Below are 19154 nucleotides of genomic sequence, written 5' to 3' on the forward strand. Positions count from 1 at the left end.
GGGAAATATATTTAAGGAACAATGAGCAATACTATGGTGTGTTTATCAACTCTTTTAGGAGGCCTGTCACAGCATCAGTAGGGGCTGGGTCAGGGCTGGGGAAAAGAATCAGGCCAAGGTGGATTAGAAGAAGCGTATCATGTCCTCACAGGGACAGAAGCAGTTAATGGAGTCTGTGAGACAATCTATTCATCTTGTGGAAGCTAATCATGTCCTACATAATTGGAGCCTTAGTTTAGTAAATTCTACAGACGGTGGTTGTTTCCTTCCATGGCATGCTCACTCCATCTACTGGTCATTTGTCATATTCACCACACTGAACGGTCACAATTCATTCCAGTTAAATGAATAACATTTAGATGACATCCAGTATAAAGTTTACCAAATTCAGCGTAAAAATCCTTCTCAGATAACAAAAAAAAGAAAGCTGTGTAATATATTTCATTTATGAAGAGTCATCTTCAAATATGAAGGCCAATGAACAAAAAGGAGAGATTAACATCTTTTGTTAGGCTGCTACATAGACAAGTGTCTGGGCCTGTAAGTCCTTCCTCAGATAAACTCTCTCTTACTTCACTGCAAAGTAAGTCTCTCTGGTAGTTTGACACTTTTAAAAAGTGGTTTTGTAATTGCCAGCAATTGTTAAAAATTATGACAGGATTCGGAAATAATATCCTTATTCTTTGTTGGCTCAGCATTAGCAGAGCAAAGAAATAAATGGCTTGCCAGAACAGGTATAATTAAATACCTCCTACTGTTTGCCATTACCTCATTATGCATGCAGCAGGTACTTATTTCTGTGCTGCTTCTGACAGCAGTTTTGCAGTGGTTCATTTTCACCCTGCCTATCTCATCTGTGCAGCATGTACAGCTATTGTATTAGTGAACAGCCCATAAACAACCTGGACATACAAAGGTACTATCTGAGCTGGGTTTTGCTTGCATAGGCTATCAGGAAGATGCAGAGACTGGGCTGCTGCACGTGACTGTTTGCTTTGTGTATTTTGTATGGTTTAATTAATGCAAAGCCTGAAGTTGTGCTTCATGGAGCACTAGTATTGCCAGCTTTTGGAAGTTTTAGTTAGGGAACAGCACAACAACATAAATCAGAGTGTTAATTTTGCAAAATTCCTCTTGCACCAATGATGCAAATATTCTTCATGGCTACTGAAAGCTACTGATGTAGTTTCAGTGCATATTTATAAAAGGAATCTAAAATTTGAACTGTAAAACATGAAGAAAAAAAGAAATATTGTGCATAAATATGAAACAAGTATGAATGTTGTGTGATGGGGAGGTGAACATAAGGTGATCTATCAGCCACCTTCTGAAAATCATTATGCTACACTTCTTTTAAAATTATGACATATAAATACAAGTGGTCCTCTCATATCACACCATTATCTTGTTTCCTAGATTATGAAAAAATCTGTGTATTACCAGTTGTATTTTTACTGCTGATAATGCACCACTTCTCGGTTTATATCTCAGAGCTCAGACTTTCTCTGAGAAGTGTCATCTACCCCATCTCTAGCCTAGCATAATTTTATCTAAAAATACAGTAAAAATAGGTAAAACTTAATGGAATAGACATTTATTCTTTCTTCCTTGCCTTTGTTTATATTTATTTAAACTGGACAAAAAATATGCAGGGCTTAAATAGAGTAATATATGAGTGAGATGAGGAGAAACCTGGTTTAATAGGTTCTATTTCAGCCATTTACACAGAATAAACAGTTAATTTGCCTTGCAGTGTTCTATCCTTAATGTTCTGCTACACAATGGGCAGTTGCAATAAAACTTGATTGTGAAGCTACTGAAGTTTCACATCTGATGCACTGCAGCTTGTCTAAGACATTGCAGAATCTGTAACAGCTGAATGGATTGAACTAGTATGGTTTACACCTTTCTTCTTATTTTCTTTGTTCCCCTTCTTTTTTTTCTTCAGTTTACAGAGGAAGTAGAGTATAGGCTCTTGCTTACAAGAAGATCTAGATCCATCATGCTTTATTTAATAATATTACAGCTGTCAACATGTTCAACAAGTATAGCAGGCTAAACAATCCTGGCTGAATAAAATCATATTTACTTAATAGTACTGCTCAGCTTAAACTTGCCAGCCTAATCTGCCATAGCTCCACTGGCTGGAGACAGAAGTCTTAAGGTTGCTTTGAGTCAGCCACTTGCAAATACAGGAGCCACATAAACGTGTGCTTTAAGTACAGTATATTTCTTTACACCTCCACTCGTCTGTAGCTCAACAGGATCTGTGAGGCTAGGCAGAGTCACTTGGGCTCTGTGTTTCTCTTTCTACCTCATTAAAGTAGTTAATGCTCACAAAAAGGAATTTGACTCCCTTCCCTGGAGAGGATCACATTCTTGAATGAAGATAAGAGACCCCTTCCTATGTCTGAGGCTGTTAGAAGAAATTCACTGATGGTATTAAAACTGCTTTGAGAGCCACACAATGGAAGGTGCTCTGGATAGATATGCAAGCCGTTATCTTTTCCTTTATGCCAGTGGGGTGAGGTGTCACATTTCCATTTGCTCTGAAAGCTTTTATTTCAGCTGGCTGTACTGTCTCTGTATTATCTTTTATACGGTGAAAAATATATTTACAGGGTTTCTTTTGGCACATTCTGCTTTTGTCCTTTCAGATTACTGCAAACAATCCCCAACAGCAAGGAGTAAACTGTTATTCTAACAGTGAGTTGAAGTGAGAAGCTTTCTATAAAAGAGAAGATCTATGTAGTACAGCTTATCTTGTCAGCTATATGATTAGAAAGTAGACTACCTGCAAAACAATATATTGTACGTGACTGAAATTCAAGACGCAATTCTATGAAGAGTCCTGATGGTGCCTCTATCTATAAAAGTCCATCAGAAATACTTTATGAACCACAGTAGGTAAAACTCAGCCACTAATGATAACATGGTGGAAGATAAGTCTCACTGCAGGAGAAAGGTTTTTATCAGAAGGCTGAGAAAGGCCTATTATAAACAAAGAATAACTATATATTTTCACTCCCCCTATCAGACAACCTGAACTTTGAGTAAGAAGCGATTTCATTTTTTATAGCATTCTTATTTGTGAAAAGGAATTTAAAGGAAACTGCTAATGCCAAACAGAAAAGTTTCTGGTCAACCACAGACAACGTTTCACCTTCCACATATTGCAGCTTGGCCATCTCCTCACACACTATGTTTCTGAATTAGATTACAAACTCAGCAGCACACAAGCCACATCTTAACATACTCGTATTTAGCTCTGACCAAATAACCAGATCGCAGCAAATAATAATTCTTGGCATATTACTCTAACCATTGACAGTAACTGCAGAAACAGCCATTACTGGATGCTCTAGCACTCATTTCTTTTCCTCCAAGAACAGGTTTTTCTCAGTAAACAAAAGGTAAATCTCAGCATTGCTAAACTCTGCTCAGTTCCAGAGATTCAAGCCATACATTATCTGTCTTATGTGCAGCATAATTTACCAATAATTTCTATCTAATATACAGCTGTCTAGTCTGTCAGGGAGGGCCCTGTCCTAGCACAGATACTGTTGCTGAGGAGGAAACATTCTTTTAAATTCTGAATAGTGGATTGAGATTTTTCTTTCTGCCTGTACATCACACATGTTGCAACCTCAGAATAATTTTAAGTAGCAGTGCCTGTTGGGACTATGCGTGCTGAATGGAACCCTTCTTGTAGAATTATTCTCCTATTGTAGGGGGCATAAAAATCAAAACTTGTGCCTAGGTCTTTACTGGCACCTGCAGCTGCCAGTTGCAACAGCGCCCTGACTTGCCTTCTTCATCCTAAGGTCCCTGTGGCCAGCAGCACTGTAAAACATGGAGAAAAGCAGTGGCTCTGGAGAGCAGAGCACCCTTTTCCAACCTGCACAGGCACAGGAAACAAGTTGTCATACTTCACTATGCTGAGAACAGCCTGTAAAAAGAAACAGAATTTGCACGTTTTGTAGACTCATAGAATGGTTTAGGTGGAAGGGACCTTAAAAGATCATCTAGTTCCAACCCCCCTGCCGTGGGCAGGGACACCTTCCACTAGACCAGGTTGCTCAAAGCCCCATCCAGCCTGGCCTTGAACACTGCCAGGGATGGGGCATCCACAACCTCTCTGGGCAACCTGTTCCAGTGCCTCACCACCCCTATCATAAAAAAATTCTTCCTTCTATCTTTGAGATAGATCTTTCCTTGTATCTTTGTGACCCTTTTGACCGATTGCCAGCTTTCAATATAGAATGTCTGTATGGCATCATCCTGTCCTTCAGACTAAACTTAGTGTTTGTGCGGGGTTAAGGATTAAGCTTTATGTCAGTTTTTTTCCAAGTATGTGAAAAAACTGCTGTTGTAGATTAATTTTTACGTTAGTACTTTTTGTATTTCCCATTGTTCAGAAAGAATAATGTGGTACTTTGCAGAAAGAGTCCAGGTGGCACAATCAGAAATATTTAAAAATCACTTTCTTCTCCTATCCTGACAGTACATAAAACTTCTCTCTCCCCGCTAACTCCACTTTTGCATGGCTGCTACCTGTATCACTGTGTTAAGTTTTTATATATTCCCAGCCCATGAGAATGAAAATAAAAATTGTAATTTGCAGAAATTTTGGAAAAAAAACAACAAAGAAGAAGCCCCCAACAAACCAACATTTGAAACCTCACAGTATTGCTTAATACTTTCCACAAGTATCTCCTGGAATCCTTACAGTGTCACCACTCATTATTATGTGTTAAATCCTAGTAACTGCTACATTATGACATTTCTTAACTTTAATAAACTTTGCTTCTCTTGGCAGATTTGCAGCTTGATGCGAGGTGGAATAGCTGAGAGGGGAGGGGTAAGAGTAGGACATCGTATTATTGAGATCAATGGACAAAGTGTTGTTGCTACTGCTCATGAGAAGATAGTACAAGCATTGTCGAATTCAGTGGGAGAGGTAAGAAAACAGTGTCTTAACACAGTATTAAAATGACACCTGAGTAAACTGGAGTTGAGCACTAATAACAAACAATTAACAGATCATTTTTTGAACAATTAGATGCACATTCACTGCATTTTTCCACTCATTTTCAAGAGTTCCTGGCATGATTCTGAACCTTCAAGCTACTGTTTGAATTAAACTAATCAATTAAGGGAAGAAATCGCTCAAGCATGACTCTTGGCTTATCACTCTACAGCATCTGCCGTAGAAATAAATTAATATTCAAAGAGCTGAGAGATTCAAATTGATATGTATTTTAATAATTTCATTTCCAACTTACCTTGGGAATAAGTTAAGACATCTCTCTCCAGTACTTCTAGAGAAATCAGCAATGAATGAACAAGATCCTCCAGTTTATCAAAATCCCTACTGAATTTAGTGGTAGTATCATACACAACCCTGGCCAGATCTTCCACTAGTTCCTTTGCCAAAAATCAAAGATAGCTTGTTTTCCTGTGGAAAATGATATTTGAAAAATAATACAGAGTACATGCACGTTGGCAGGAACAAAGCTGTAGATTTCAGTAGAACCTCGATGCCTTTATGGTACCTCTTTGCTGCATAACATCTCACTAAAAATATGAGGACAGTATGAAACTTTTTCAGGATGAAGAGACCAAGATGTCAAGGCAGCATATGGCTGGTGAGAGTCTGTATTATCAGTTAGTAAAGTTTATGTTCCTTCTTCTCATGTTGTCTGATAGGTACTTAGAGCTGTTACTACAGTTCTGATGCAACTTTGATTACTTGATGCCTTTAATCCTGTTAGTCTGTAAAATCCCTCTGACACTTATCACAGTACTCCTTTTTAGAAAGAACTTACACTAGCCATGAGAGAACCTGTTCCACCAAACTCTTGACTCACATTTAAATATCAGGCAATAAAGTCCAAGTTTTGTGTTCAGAGGACCATACTCCAGTTAGGAGAAAACATGTACAAAATGACACTCCCACAGGAAAGGAAGATAGAAGACAAATCTAAGTTCAGTTAATACCAGAATGAATTTTCAGAGATGTTTGTGCTGCTTCCTTTTTAAGGGCTGTAATTGGAGTAGGGTATAGCAATAGAAAGCATTTAGGTGTCTTTTTAAGCTATATGATGCATCCTGTTGTCATTTAAAAAAAAACCCAACACACAAAAAAAATCAAAGACAGCAAACCAGCTTGTCAGAACCAGAGAACTTTGAACTAGAAACCTTGGTAACATTCACATCTATAGAAACCAGGACAATAAATGCACTTACACCCCAGGGACAGACAGATTGGGCCTCATGGATGATTCTAAACTAGTAACAATTCTGTTAATTTCTGTGTAAATCAATTGACAGATTCACATGAAGACTATGCCAGCTGCCATGTTCAGGCTTCTAACTGGGCAAGAGACACCCCTATACATCTAGCATGCGACTCTCTCTTGCAGCAAAGTAACTAAATGATTCCATCAAAGCTGAAGCCCACATAGCTGAAGAAAATTTTGTATTTTGTATGAATGAAAGGCTTTGAAGCTGACCTGAGGACTCCGAACCAAGGAACAGACAGGTGTCTCTGCCTTTTCTCTCCTTCCTTTTTATTTCTTTGCGAAAAAGTGATGAGAAGGATGGTCAAGGACAATAATCACTGACAAAAATCTTTGTAAAACATTTAAGTATTTTGCAACATCTTCTAAACTCTTTTCTCATAGAACTTAAAACATATTTATTTGTAACCTTTATGTGGAGTGATGTATGTATGTCTGTCTTGTTTGATAACACGGTGAATGTGAATATTTGATGAATGAGACTGCAGGAAATGGCAGAGAGAAGCAATTAGAGAAAGTTATGGCTGCTTCCAGTTAAAAAAAAAATCCCAGTCCCATAAAGTGGTCCAATACTGATGGCTTTGCATAATTTTAAAACTGGTGCCGAATAGATGGTATTTCAGTGGAAAGGAATGTGTGCAGTTAAAACTTTTAGATTCTGATGTAAAGAAAACCACTGTAGTACTTGGTATTGTTATGACAAGTGTAACCTGTTTGGCAAGGTGTGAACATAAACATGTAACAAGTGTTTCATATGCTAAATAAAGAATAATTGCCACAAGATTAAAATCAAAATATTTATTTAGATACATATTTATTTTTAATGCTTGTGATTTTTATCATTTAACAGAGTTATTTCATGGATAACTTATTGCACAGGTTGTGTAATGTATGTGTTGGGCTGGGGTTTTTTTCCTTTAATTTTTGCATATTACCTTTTTGTTTATATTAGCTCAAAATGGGAAAGCCATGCTTACCTGTTTCTGTCTTTTATAAAGCATTCTTATTCCTAAGGCAATGTGTTCTGAATGTAAATTGTTTTGACAAATAACCTAGCACCATCACCAGTATTAGAATGTGTGTAGATAAAAAACCTAGTAGTAAAGTTGTATTCCTTATGAGATAAATGTTAATTGGTGTAACTTCTCGTCTAGATTTTTTTTTGGCCAATGCCTTGAAGAAAATACACTGTGACTTAAGAAGCCTTACCATGCAGTAACTAAAGAGCTTTAGATGACTGTACTTCAAGGAGTAGTGTGTTGCATGCAACTGACCTTAGGAAAGAATTAACCTACTATCACTAATAAATCTGAAATAATAAAGGAAGCTTGCTTATCTTGTTTGTTGTGTAAGTTTACGTAATTAAAAAAAAAATCCAAGTAGAAGATCATTTAATTCTTCATCTAAGTGCAGTTGCAAAGGTCACAGATTATTTTTTTTAAAAAGGAATTAATCTCTTGAATTAGGAATTTGTGTATCATTATTATCTTGAGAGTAGATGCTTTCAATTAGCATACCTTGTTGCCACTGGATGTCACTGTAACTTCACATCAATACAGAAGCATGCTATAATTAAAATACATTAAAATGGATGATTCTGTAAAACTTAAACTACCCATCTTCAGCTACATTCCTTTGTGACCTTTTCACAGGATGTCTGCCCAGCTCAGAGTGACACAAATGAAACCAGTATATGATTAAACCTCAAAAGGAAACTAACGCTACTGACAAGCACTGCTGCAAAAATAATTAAAACCCTGAAACGTCAACCTGTGGTAGGTTCTTTATGAGAACCTTTTGTTTAAGGCCTTTCCAATTTCCTCTGAGAGAGCCAGGATGAAGCATGCACTGGAAGACGTTGCTGGCAGACCTGTGTTTATGCTGGTAATCAAATCAGTGTCAATGATACTTACTTTTTGATTATTTTTTTTTTTTTTAAGATCAATGTTAAATAAGTCATAAATACAGCAGAACCACAAGGACATGTTTTAGTAATACATTGTCAAAACTACTGATTGGAGTAACAATTCTTTTTGAAAAAATGTTCAAGGCTCTGCTAGATGAAAATTCATCTAACTTCCTATCAGTTGGCATTTGTAAAAAGTTTGTGAAGTATGCTTTTTGGGGAAATGCAAAACTTCAAAGACTTCTTCCCTAATGCATCTTTTGGTCACAACTCACAGAGTACTTAAACGTCAGCTTTCAATAACATACGCTACTCCATTAATAATAAACTCATGAGCATTCAGAACAAAGCAAAAATAAACCACACTGCACCCGTCACCATAATTTAAAAGGGCAACATATTGGGAGGGAGTGGGGGGAGCAGTTTTAATAGGACAGATCAGTTAGCCTGGCATGAAAGACACTGGAAAAATGGATTAGAAGCAGCACTGTATGTGTGTATGAATCACCTTTACATTTCTATCCAAATCAGTTGCTGAAAAAGCAAAGTCCAGAAATACTTTTTATTAAAACACTGATCATAGTTAAAACACTTCGAGGTACATTAAATAAATACAACTTTTAAGTTGTACAGCCGGTCTCTGGCAGTTTTGCAATGGTTTTCAAGAAATGCTAGGCAGCATCAGTAGCATTTCTATAAATACAGTGAAATAAACGCATTTCTGGTTGGGAAAACATTTGTTAAGACTTTACTAATAAATCAGTTAAAATTTAGCAAAAATCAGGGCTGAAATTTACATTCAGAAAAACAGGTGTTCTCCTCCTGCTGTTGGAAAAAAGTGGAATTCCAAAGGAAGACACTTTTTCCTTTTTAAGTCATCCACTATTTGTATTTCTCCCAGTCCTGGTTTCTTCCTTAATTCTCTTTGCTGGAATCACATACCTGCGAATATTATCAAAGGATGGTCTCCCGGCAAACTCCAATTAAACTGTGAGGCCTGTCCCGCTCTAAACTGCGAGTGATATGGGACCTACGTAAGAAGGCAACTGGAGAGCTCAGAGCACCACAGCTCTGAAGATGAAGATCTTCTTGAAATCGCTTTCTAGAGGTATTCACATTCTGCTGGGAACTTGTAATTACCTGTTTAAAAGGGCAGGAATGGAGAAGGAAAAAATGGGGAAAAAAGGGTAAGAAATGTTTTCATTTAAAAGGTTCAGTACCTGAATATTATTTCATTTATCTAATGATGGAACTCTCCCAGAGGAGATGGTGTTTATGCAGCCATCCAGAGACCCTCCCGCTTCTCCTGCTCTTGCAACTGGTCAGGGCTGGGTAGTGGCTACTGGAAGGCACGGTCAGGCTTGAAAGGCATCAGGCCTCGTATCTGTACTGTGGTGTTGAATCAGCAATAGTGCAAACAAGTATTGGTTTCTTTCTGTAAGAATGAAAAGGAAACCTGTGGAAAAGGCAGCAGCTCTGCCTTACAATTGACAAATATAAGTTTGGAGCAAATTAAACTCATCAGTCTCTTTTAGGAGAAAGAGATGCTTCACTGGCTTTGCTGAGGGTGGAAGAGAACTAAAACCTTGCAAGCCTGGTAAACAACCATTTTGGTGTTAATAGAACTGTCAAGCTACTTCACAAATCTGAATTATACAACTATTTTACCAAAGTGACTTCTTAAGTAGATTGCTGGGATGCCCTGGACTTTCACTAATTAATAATGGGTTTTGCCTCAGAAAAATAACTACTAAAATTATTTCTTTACTGTGAAAAAACCGTATGTCTCCCTGGATCTAAGAAATCCACACAGGATAAAAATTGCGCCATTGGTTTCTGGTTTTATGAGCTACATAAACACTCATATTTTTTTATACTGTTTTGCTTTGTGAGTAACTATGGTTTTTTCATTTAAAGAAAATTGTTTTCAACTTTCTAACCTTGAGGATTTCATGACCTATAAATTTTATAAAGCAATAAAAACGTTAGAATTTCATTCCATACTGACACCCTATTGAGCATGTCATGATAGTATTGCTTTTCTGCCCATGTGACTACGGAGGTAACCGATATGGTGCTACTTCTTTGTTCTACTTCACAGGTAGCAAAACCAATCTTACAGCAAGGTTTATTAAATGGTAACCGATACGGTGCTACTTCTTTGTTCTACTTCATAGGTAGCAAAAACAATCTTATGGCAAGGTTTATTAAATGCCTTATGTTTCCTGCTCCACATCAAACTATCTCACATGCTGTTTAAGTGTTATTACGTCCTATTTTAATACTTAGCCAGTCTCCCTCACTTAGGGATCAGCAGACTAATGCCATAGAAATTGCAGTATCTTAGAAGGGGGGCAAACAGTCCCCTAGCCTCTATCCTTAATTGTCTGTCCAGATCTGTGGAAACCCTACAGGCAACCTGAATGCAGTTAGTCAGTGCTAAGAGCATTCTGCTTTTCAAATCTGACAACATAAAAGGATTTTCACTTCTATAGCTATCATTCTGGTAACAATACTAGCAAGAGGTGATTCCTGCAAAAAAGACATATTATTAAACATGCATTAGATAATAAAAGTTGCTGCCACTACTCATTCCCTTGTTTTATAGGATTCCTTCCAAGCCTTGTGTCTGTTTTATTCTCACTCAAGGTGAGAAGATGCATTATTCCTTCATTTGCAAAAGCACAACTTCTCAATTCTTTTTCTTAAAAATAGCAAGGGTCATTATCATTCTTCTGGCCAGGAGTAAGGGTAACTGCACTGTTCTGTTTCGATAGATCATGGCCCTGCTTGTGTATCTACCCATTCTTTTCAGCTAATAGCTTATGCTGTACAAATACAGTTGCCTGAAAAACCCAACAGATCCAAGTCAGTTCCGTCTGTCTCCATATGTAAACACAAATTCATGTGTGGAACAATCACAGGTGCAGAAAGACATTGTAAATAAGAGAGGATGATTATCAGTGTGTAAATCAGTTCCCTATAGATCTCCTACAATATTAGTAGGTCCAGCTGAAAATTTTAAATGTATTTATGAGTGCTTCAGTGTAAAATGCATTGATGCCCAATAAATATAAACTTATTTCTTACTAAAGCTGTGTTACTATAAAAGAACTTTTGTAGAAATTGTCTGAAGTACTTAATACTTTAATAACATTTAAATAAGGTATTTGTCTATCATGGTTGAACAGATCTTTAGAACATAATTGGCCTACCTGGTCTATAATATTGGCACTGAAGATGGCTTCTTCCATGTGTCTCTCATCAGATTTTATTACCGATCGTATGCTGTTTACTACGTGACGTACCTCTGGAGGGAGATTACAGTTTGAATGTTCCAAAAATTTTGCCACTAAAATTTTTGTGTCTTTATAGGCCTTAAGGTCCACTAAAGAGTGTGGCCGCTCTTTTGAGACTGTGTGCAAAGCCTTTGGCTTTAGGTGTAGATCAATTTTCCTTGTATCCCTCTGTTTTCCAGCTGGTAGGAAACTGCTCAAAGAATGCTGACAAGCAGAGGCAGCCATACGAGAACCAGAACCAGGAACTAAAAAAGGGGGGGAAGAATATCTTTAAAGTAATAGTTAAAAAAAAGAAAAGAAAAAAAAAAAGGCAAAACAAATATTGTCACAGAAGTTTTTACTTTCTCATAAAATGTCTATTTTGTCTGAAGAATAACAAAAACATGCAATCAAGAAAACTCTGCAAAATGGGTAATTTTAACTAGGGGTCAAGAGTTAAGACTCTTTCCCATGATCAAGAAGGACTGCATTTAGGATGAGTGGGTGGGTAATTAAAGTACTTCATATATCACAGATGTTTTTGTTACCTCTACTTTCAGGGACTTCAGCTGACATTAATGATAAAGGGGAAACGCCAGCTACTCAGTGTTACATGTGTAACTTGTAATGTTTTAGGCCCAGCCCCTCCCCAACTTTAACGATAAAGTTCCCCTTATTTCTAGGCCTTGGAAATTATAAGCAGTGAGTAATACAAGAGAGATTAATAAGAAATACAGAGACAGCAAAAATGCTGAACTAAAACAGAGGACTTAATTCGCAGCATTTATTTTCACTCAAAGGCTAGTTCTGTCAGCACCGTACATCATATATGTACACTATTAGTGATTTTTCTGCCCCAAATTTTCCAGAGCTTGTGTATCAGAAGCTTGTAGTTATTTTTAAAACAAAAGATCCTGCTTTAGAAAAATGATCCTCACCTGTTTCTAATGTAGCTGGAGATAATCCTGCATCTTGACGCTGGCTACATACAGGAGTCCAGGCACAATTATCACCTTTAACCAAAGACAGAGAGACAGAAAGAACACAATCAACTCCTGCTATCCTCTGCCCAAAGCAAGGAAAAATACATTGGAATCTTTTATTATCCCCTTTACAGAATTAAACTGCTCAGAAGAAATACTACTTTCAAGATGTTCATTCCTAAAGAGAGCTACTATACATAGAAATGTCCTATAAGCTGTTAAATAAATCCAAATAGATATAGTTGCTGCTTGATCGTTTCCTCTCTGTTACACAGCTATCAAATCCTAAATATTTCGGGCCTCAGCGCTGAAGCTACGGAAGGCTCCTTGCTAGGGGCAGACCTCAGACCTTCCTATTATTTCCTCGGCAGACAGAGTTTCTTTTAGAAAATATGAAAGACACGAAAGATGAATCCCTCTTATTTCTACAAAACCAGCATTTTATTCAATATTTCTACCTCCTTTTAAAATAATTCTCATTCTTTGCAGGACAAATGCTATCCACCACTGATTAAATTAATGGGTAGTGAACACTATGGTTCCTGGTGATCCAATCAATAGTAAGTGGTTACAGAGCATCTACAGACAGCTCCGGACATAGTTGCCTTCTAATGACAAAGTTTCTGGGATGCCAGCACAAGGATCAATGATGATGAGATCACACTATACAGTAATTACCCCTGCAGTCTTTTTGATTTCAAGCTTGTGACAGTCAAGATGGAATAATCCTCACATTTATGCTAAGGCTGTTTACATCTGTTTCCAAGACTGAAAACTGTTTTGAACTTCTAGGTAGATTAGAAGAGGTTTTCTTCCATATCTTCAGGGAAAGTTTATGATGAAAAGCTGGTATAATCCTCTCTGGTAGAGTGAATACTTAAATGAAGGAAAACAAACGTAAGATGCTACAAACATAGAAAATCTGTAAGAAATTAAGAGAGGCAGCTTCTATTCTGTCTTTGGTTTGCTTTATTATGCAACACATGAATCAGAGCATGCTTATTTAGAGGAGACACTTCAGAGGTTCTGTCTTCCCATCCATTATTATACTGCTTAATGTACTCGCGGCACAGTCAAAACTACACCACTAGATATTATCCTGAATTATCTGGAACACAGACACTATAATAATCACTCGGGCACTTAACTGATATAGCCACATAGTCTATCATATTTGATTAAGTTTATTTTAACAAACATCAGTGCTGTAAGTCGATTTTGGCCTCCTTTGCTATGATAAACTTTATAGGGAAAAGACAGAAAAAGGTGCAAACTACTCATTTCTGTGTAATTTTTTTTAAGAGGGAACTATTTCTTACAGAGACTGTATGTGACCCCACCATACTTACACTGTCCAGGGACTACACAGTGACTATAAAGGCACCTATTAAACTAAATTTTCATCTATAATTTCTCTACTAGGAATGACAGATATTTCAAAACAAATAAGCAAGCTCACTTTCAGCATTAAAGGATTAATGGGAGAATTATTGACTATACATACCATAAAGACCCCATCACGTCAAGATGTGCTTGAAGCACATGAATTTTTTATTGACCTAAAAGCCCAGAGTTTTATGCCAGTGTTAAAATTTCCAGATTACTAATTTATTAGATCTCATTGCTGTTGTGTCACTACGCTGTTGCACATGTGTAACATCCCTGTGTCAAATAATTTATGTTCCAAACCATGTGCAGTGCAATCAGAGTAATATTCAAGACCCATTTAAAAAACTACGCAGTAAATTTCAAGGTTGCACTTCTAAATCTCTTCATGCTGACTTGTATAGGGAGGTTAATCAGAAGATAATAATTTTTCTTAAAGTAGAAAGACCGAGTCCTAAGACAAAACCAAACCCCACTTACCAATCTGACCCCTGTATTTTCCCGTTTGTGAACGTGCCTGAAGCTCCCCCACCCCGCAGTTCTCCAAAATCCGCAGTATGTCTCTTACATGAGTTATTAGTATTAACAACACATAGTTACAGCTCTCTCTTTCATATGGTAAGTCTATTTGACTGGTTCTCCTCCAGGATGATTTTAAAAAATAAGTGTATGTTACTGAAAAAAACCCAGACATTTTTCTTCTGGGCTGGTTAGCTGGTGGAGCTCAGTTGGTTCCCTTTGTCTTTGCCTACTGTTCAACTCTCTGGATACATTTTAAAATTCTGCAGTGAATACCAATAACCAGTCATGAAAAATCTCGATCAAATACCTTTTTAAAGTTATAAAGACTATAAAGAACTTCAGCTGTGTGTCACAGCTTAGGAAAAATAAGCTTCAACGCTGCTACAAACAGCCGGTACATGTTATTAGAATTCTGCTGCTTCTAACCTATGTATGATTTCCAAACAAAGTTCTCAAAAAGTAGAGGAAGGAGAAGTGATGTGAAGTTGTGAAAACCTTCACAGAGTAAAAATTTTGCAAACTGTAGTTTGCCAAACATAAATGAAAGAAATATGCACATCTAGACTCAATTGCTTCCCTAAAAGATTTCATTTTAAAGAGTCTTCTGTAGGCAGCAAAAGAACGGCAAACTAGGTCAGCACAAACACATTCCCTCAGAGTTACCTCTCTTGCTCCCCTCTCTGCTGTGTGTGTCTCAGTATCTCTAGAACCATCTCTGCTCCTTTATTACAATCTTTGCTAAGCCCAGTTACATCTCAGTAATGTTCAACCCCTGTCCCTCAACTCATGTAGGGCTAAGAACTTGGAAATTAGTCAGAATAATTCCCAGAATGCCACTTCTCCAGAAAAGATGATGGATGTATTTAGGACATGTTACAAATGAAGGCAGAGCATCTGTTCTACCAGGTGTCCCAGCAGTCAGCTAGAACAGTAGCTATGGCTGCCTACAGTAATCTCTCTCTTAAACACTACTCAAAGAGCATATGGAGCACAATATTGAAAACTTGCAGAGCGTGATCCAGAAGAGAAAGGGCTGTTCTTCTTGTCTTTGGCACAGTAGAAAGGATTCAGAAATTCCTACTTACTGTCTGCACAGCAGCTTCATAGCACGTATATCCTAGCAGAGTAAATTTCATAAAATAAATGCAGACTTCTAGATTAAAGATTCACTTTTCCTGGACAGGATGCTGAGGCTAGATTTCTAAAGGTAAAAGACATTCAATTATTGAGCTATGTATGAGGTCTCTGAAATTCACAGAAACAGAATAATGATGCAAAAAGTGTAATAGCACCAACAGTAGAACCACAATAGAACCATCATCTTCCTAAATGAAACCAGTTATTTTCAGCATTTTGTCTACTTTTGTTTTGAGCTAGTCACATGATTCTTCCTCTAGATCCCTTAGAAAGCCCAGTGAATGCATCTGTAACAGCGTGATCTACGACATCTTACAAAGCCTTTAATCTTTACTTTCAAATGGCTTCTCCAGGTTATCCCTTTGAACCTCTCTGAACAGCTTACCTCCTTTTGTAAAATGTGCACTTTTCAAACGGTTTAGACAGTTCTACATTCCCGCTATTATTTAATCTACTAAATCAAACATTTTTTTTCGACTAACAAGCAGATATTTATGAAGATACACTGTTCAGCTAACGTCTCCTCTCCCCTACTTGTCTAAAAGGAGAGTCATAGAAGATACTTATCCACAACAGTCACAAGCTTCCCTTTTAATTTATCATCTTGTCACATGCCTCATCTTTCATTTCTTTGTCCTTTAAAACTTTTCACCGTACACTCCAACTTGCCACTACAGAGTCACACTCTGACTGCCTCTGACGTACACCAATACTGTCAATGTCAGTGTCACCTTCAGGAAACACAACCTGCTGTACTGCAAGCATGACAGCTCAGTTAATTGTTTCCTAAATAGACACCAGCTACCATTCAACTTCTTAGTTCAGCTTCTCAGTATAACAGTAATAGAGAGGTGGATGCATCTACTCAAGAGATCGTTTTCTGAGCAGTGCAGAAAGGCCGGTATAATTTAGAAAAGCCAAAAATAATTTCACTCTTTCGCTTTTCTCATTTCCATTCTTCTTAAAAATTTTCAAATCTAGAAAATGCGCATGGAACTAAACCCTTCACACATAAGTCAACCCTCATTGGAATGTTTCATATAATTTCCAGCAGCACCAGTTACTGCGTAAATCACATGCCACTCATTCGTTCCATGCTCCATCAGCCTTGTGGTACTACACCTACCTTCTGTAGAAGACGAACATGATACAGGGTCACTAGTTGATCGGACTATATTTGAAATTCGGTATTTTGTAATATGATGCTGCTGGACAGCACTCTCGTGGCCACTCGTGTATGATGAAGTATTTGCGGGCCCAAAACAGGGAGAGGTCTGGGAAGGGACAGGAGGCTGGCTAAAGTCCACACAGCAGATTTTCTTTTGCTTCAAAGGTGGCAGGGCATTGCTTTCTTGAGCAGAACTCTGCAGTCCTCTTTCTGAGGGGCTGAAATTCTCTGAGGAACAGTCCAAGGACCTGCCATGGGCATGGTGCTTTTCCTGTCCTTGAGACCTGTCTGTAGAGGTTCGGCTGTGGGAACTGTCATCCTCATCAGGAAAACCCTCTGAGTGAGTTCGGTGGAACCTGCAGCGGGTGCTGTAATCCAGAGTGCTGGAGCTCTGGTCCGTAGCCCCTTTGGGGGTTGTACAGTAGGGAGAAAGATCTGCAGAATGGAGAGATCCTTGAACTTCCAGCGAACAAAGATCTTCAGAGGAGTAGCTACAGTCTGGGATATCAACAGCTTCAGAGACCATCAAAGAGGTGCTCTCAACAGAAACTGCAAAACAAGAGGTTCAGAGAAAAATAAAGACTTCTTGCCCCTCTCCCATTCCCCCCACCCAGCCCTGTTTTCCATATACTGATTTAAATTTCGTAATTGGCAAGTACATCAATAATTACTCAAAAGCTTTCAGATGACAGAATGCCAAAGCAAAAACGACTGAAGTCATTTACTTGTTTCTAGTGTCCTTCAGCAAAGACAATTTGTGCTGTCCTTGAGTATTTTCTTCAACTAATAAGCATACTTGAGCACTGATACCAAAGTATTATCTGTAACTACATTTGGACAGGAACAACTCTTTCACTGATTTCTCTGGTAAACAGTGAGAGATTGCCCATGGTAGAAAAAGTATAACTTTACACAAATGCTGAAAAAACATGGCTCTCATCACTTTTAAACCTATCACTACTGTCAATATTAGCTTTGCACCTAACACTTCTAATCAGTCGTAATTTCCCTGAAGCAGATATCTAAGTTCTTTATAAATGAGAATTCATCATCATATAACATCTCTGGTACACGCAATATGTGACACAGATACTTCACATAGAAGCTAAACATTCTATGCAAGGTCACATCATTTTTTAAGCCCTTGGTATTAAAAATTGAGATTGTTATCATTTCCTCTATCATGTCTACAAATATATGTTATGGATGAAAATGGCCCCTTGTATAAAAATAAGTATTTGGCTCTGAATTATTCCCAAAGTCATGACAAAAATAAAGAAAATAAAACTAGACAATCCAGTCTCCAGGCTCCAATAATACAGACAACACTCTTCCCATATCAGACTGGAATTCCTTGAAGTCCTACATCTAAAATCAAAATATTTACAAAATACAAATCACATAATTCTATTCAGTTCAGGAGCCTCTGATGCCCTTTTTTGCATAACAGCTGTTGCTAACCATATTGATGAAACAAATGTATTTTGACTGTTTTGTTCAGGAATAGAAAAATAGGATCTTTTAGTGAATTTGAGAACGTTTGTTAAGTGCCCCCATCTTTTGGGGTCTAGGAAGCAGAAAGCTTCCTACAGTACAGGGAAATTAACTATCAAAATGAAAATCAAATATTCATGAGGGTGGATTTTAAGAAGGACATTTTCTTTCTACATAAAATGAATCACAACAACTATTTTCTTTTGGAGCTTCCAGGAAATAAATTTGTAACACTTACAAAGTAAACATACCATTGCCAAAAAGGATGTAATAACCAATAATGGAAATATATCTAAATATCTACATTATGCTAAAAATGCATAATATGCCCTGTTTATTATCTGTTAGATGCAAAGCTGCAGTGGTTTATTGGACCATTTATATTTGTGATGAGTCCCCAGATATTTTTTACCTAGTTAGATAATTCTTTGCAACATATTCCCTTAACTCAAGTTTTGAAATATCTATTAAGTTTGTATGGACTAATGAGAGTATCCAGCTTGTGCCTGTTTACAGAGCACAGATCTTCACTGTTCAAAACTCTCTGATTTGATTTATTTGATTAAACTCGTGTGTGGCTGGTTGTACCATTTGCTACCTGGACTTAAGGGCCTTAAACTGTATTTACAGCTTCTTACTATTTTACTCTTCCACTAGTGTGGTTTTTCTGGTACTACAGACAGCTGGAGGAGGGGCTTGAAGCAGATGAGAATGCATGAATAAAATGTGCCTAGTTCCCTTTCATGTGCACAAAGCACAATATGTAATGTCAAAACCCTGGCTTGAGAGCTGGTCCACTGCTTCCCAATAGTCAAAACTCTAGCACTGGACTTAAAATTTAGACTTTCGTATGTGGATGTGAAGTCCAAATGTACTTGCGAACTTTAGGAACTAGCTCTGTAGGCACAGCCCTTGTTAACAGCAGCACTTAAAAACTCAGTTGCCACGCTCCATTGCAGTTGTCAAACACCAGGATTT

General features: G+C 37.6%; 2 protein-coding genes across 12 annotated transcripts in view; one reads left to right on the top strand and one right to left on the bottom strand.

Annotated features, from left to right (window-relative positions):
* APBA2 (amyloid beta precursor protein binding family A member 2) overlaps window positions 1-7637 on the top strand; it is a 112151-nt gene extending 104514 nt beyond the window's left edge. For all 5 annotated transcript variants that reach the window (XM_069798049.1, XM_069798046.1, XM_069798050.1 and 2 more), the window contains 2 exons: window positions 4820-4960; window positions 6334-7637. In XM_069798049.1, the coding sequence (XP_069654150.1) occupies window positions 4820-4960; window positions 6334-6405 (213 nt within the window). In that variant the 3' untranslated portion in view covers window positions 6406-7637. The remainder of the gene's footprint in view (window positions 1-4819; window positions 4961-6333) is intronic.
* ENTREP2 (endosomal transmembrane epsin interactor 2) overlaps window positions 1-19154 on the bottom strand; it is a 171792-nt gene that overhangs the window by 1985 nt on the left and 150653 nt on the right. For 3 of the 7 annotated variants that reach the window (XM_069798055.1, XM_069798054.1, XM_069798052.1), the window contains 4 exons: window positions 16641-17231; window positions 12425-12499; window positions 11424-11752; window positions 7086-9348 (listed from right to left, as the gene is read on the bottom strand). In XM_069798055.1, the coding sequence (XP_069654156.1) occupies window positions 9163-9348; window positions 11424-11752; window positions 12425-12499; window positions 16641-17231 (1181 nt within the window). In that variant the 3' untranslated portion in view covers window positions 7086-9162. Of the gene's footprint in view, window positions 1-5006; window positions 5459-7085; window positions 9349-11423; window positions 11753-12424; window positions 12500-16640; window positions 17232-19154 lie in introns of those variants that run through there. The other 4 variants (XR_011327049.1, XM_069798053.1, XR_011327048.1 and 1 more) reach the window with 4 other exon arrangements.

The sequence above is a fragment of the Haliaeetus albicilla genome, chromosome 12 (assembly GCF_947461875.1).
Source record: "Haliaeetus albicilla chromosome 12, bHalAlb1.1, whole genome shotgun sequence".
In the NCBI taxonomy this organism is placed as follows: Eukaryota; Metazoa; Chordata; class Aves; order Accipitriformes; family Accipitridae; genus Haliaeetus; species Haliaeetus albicilla.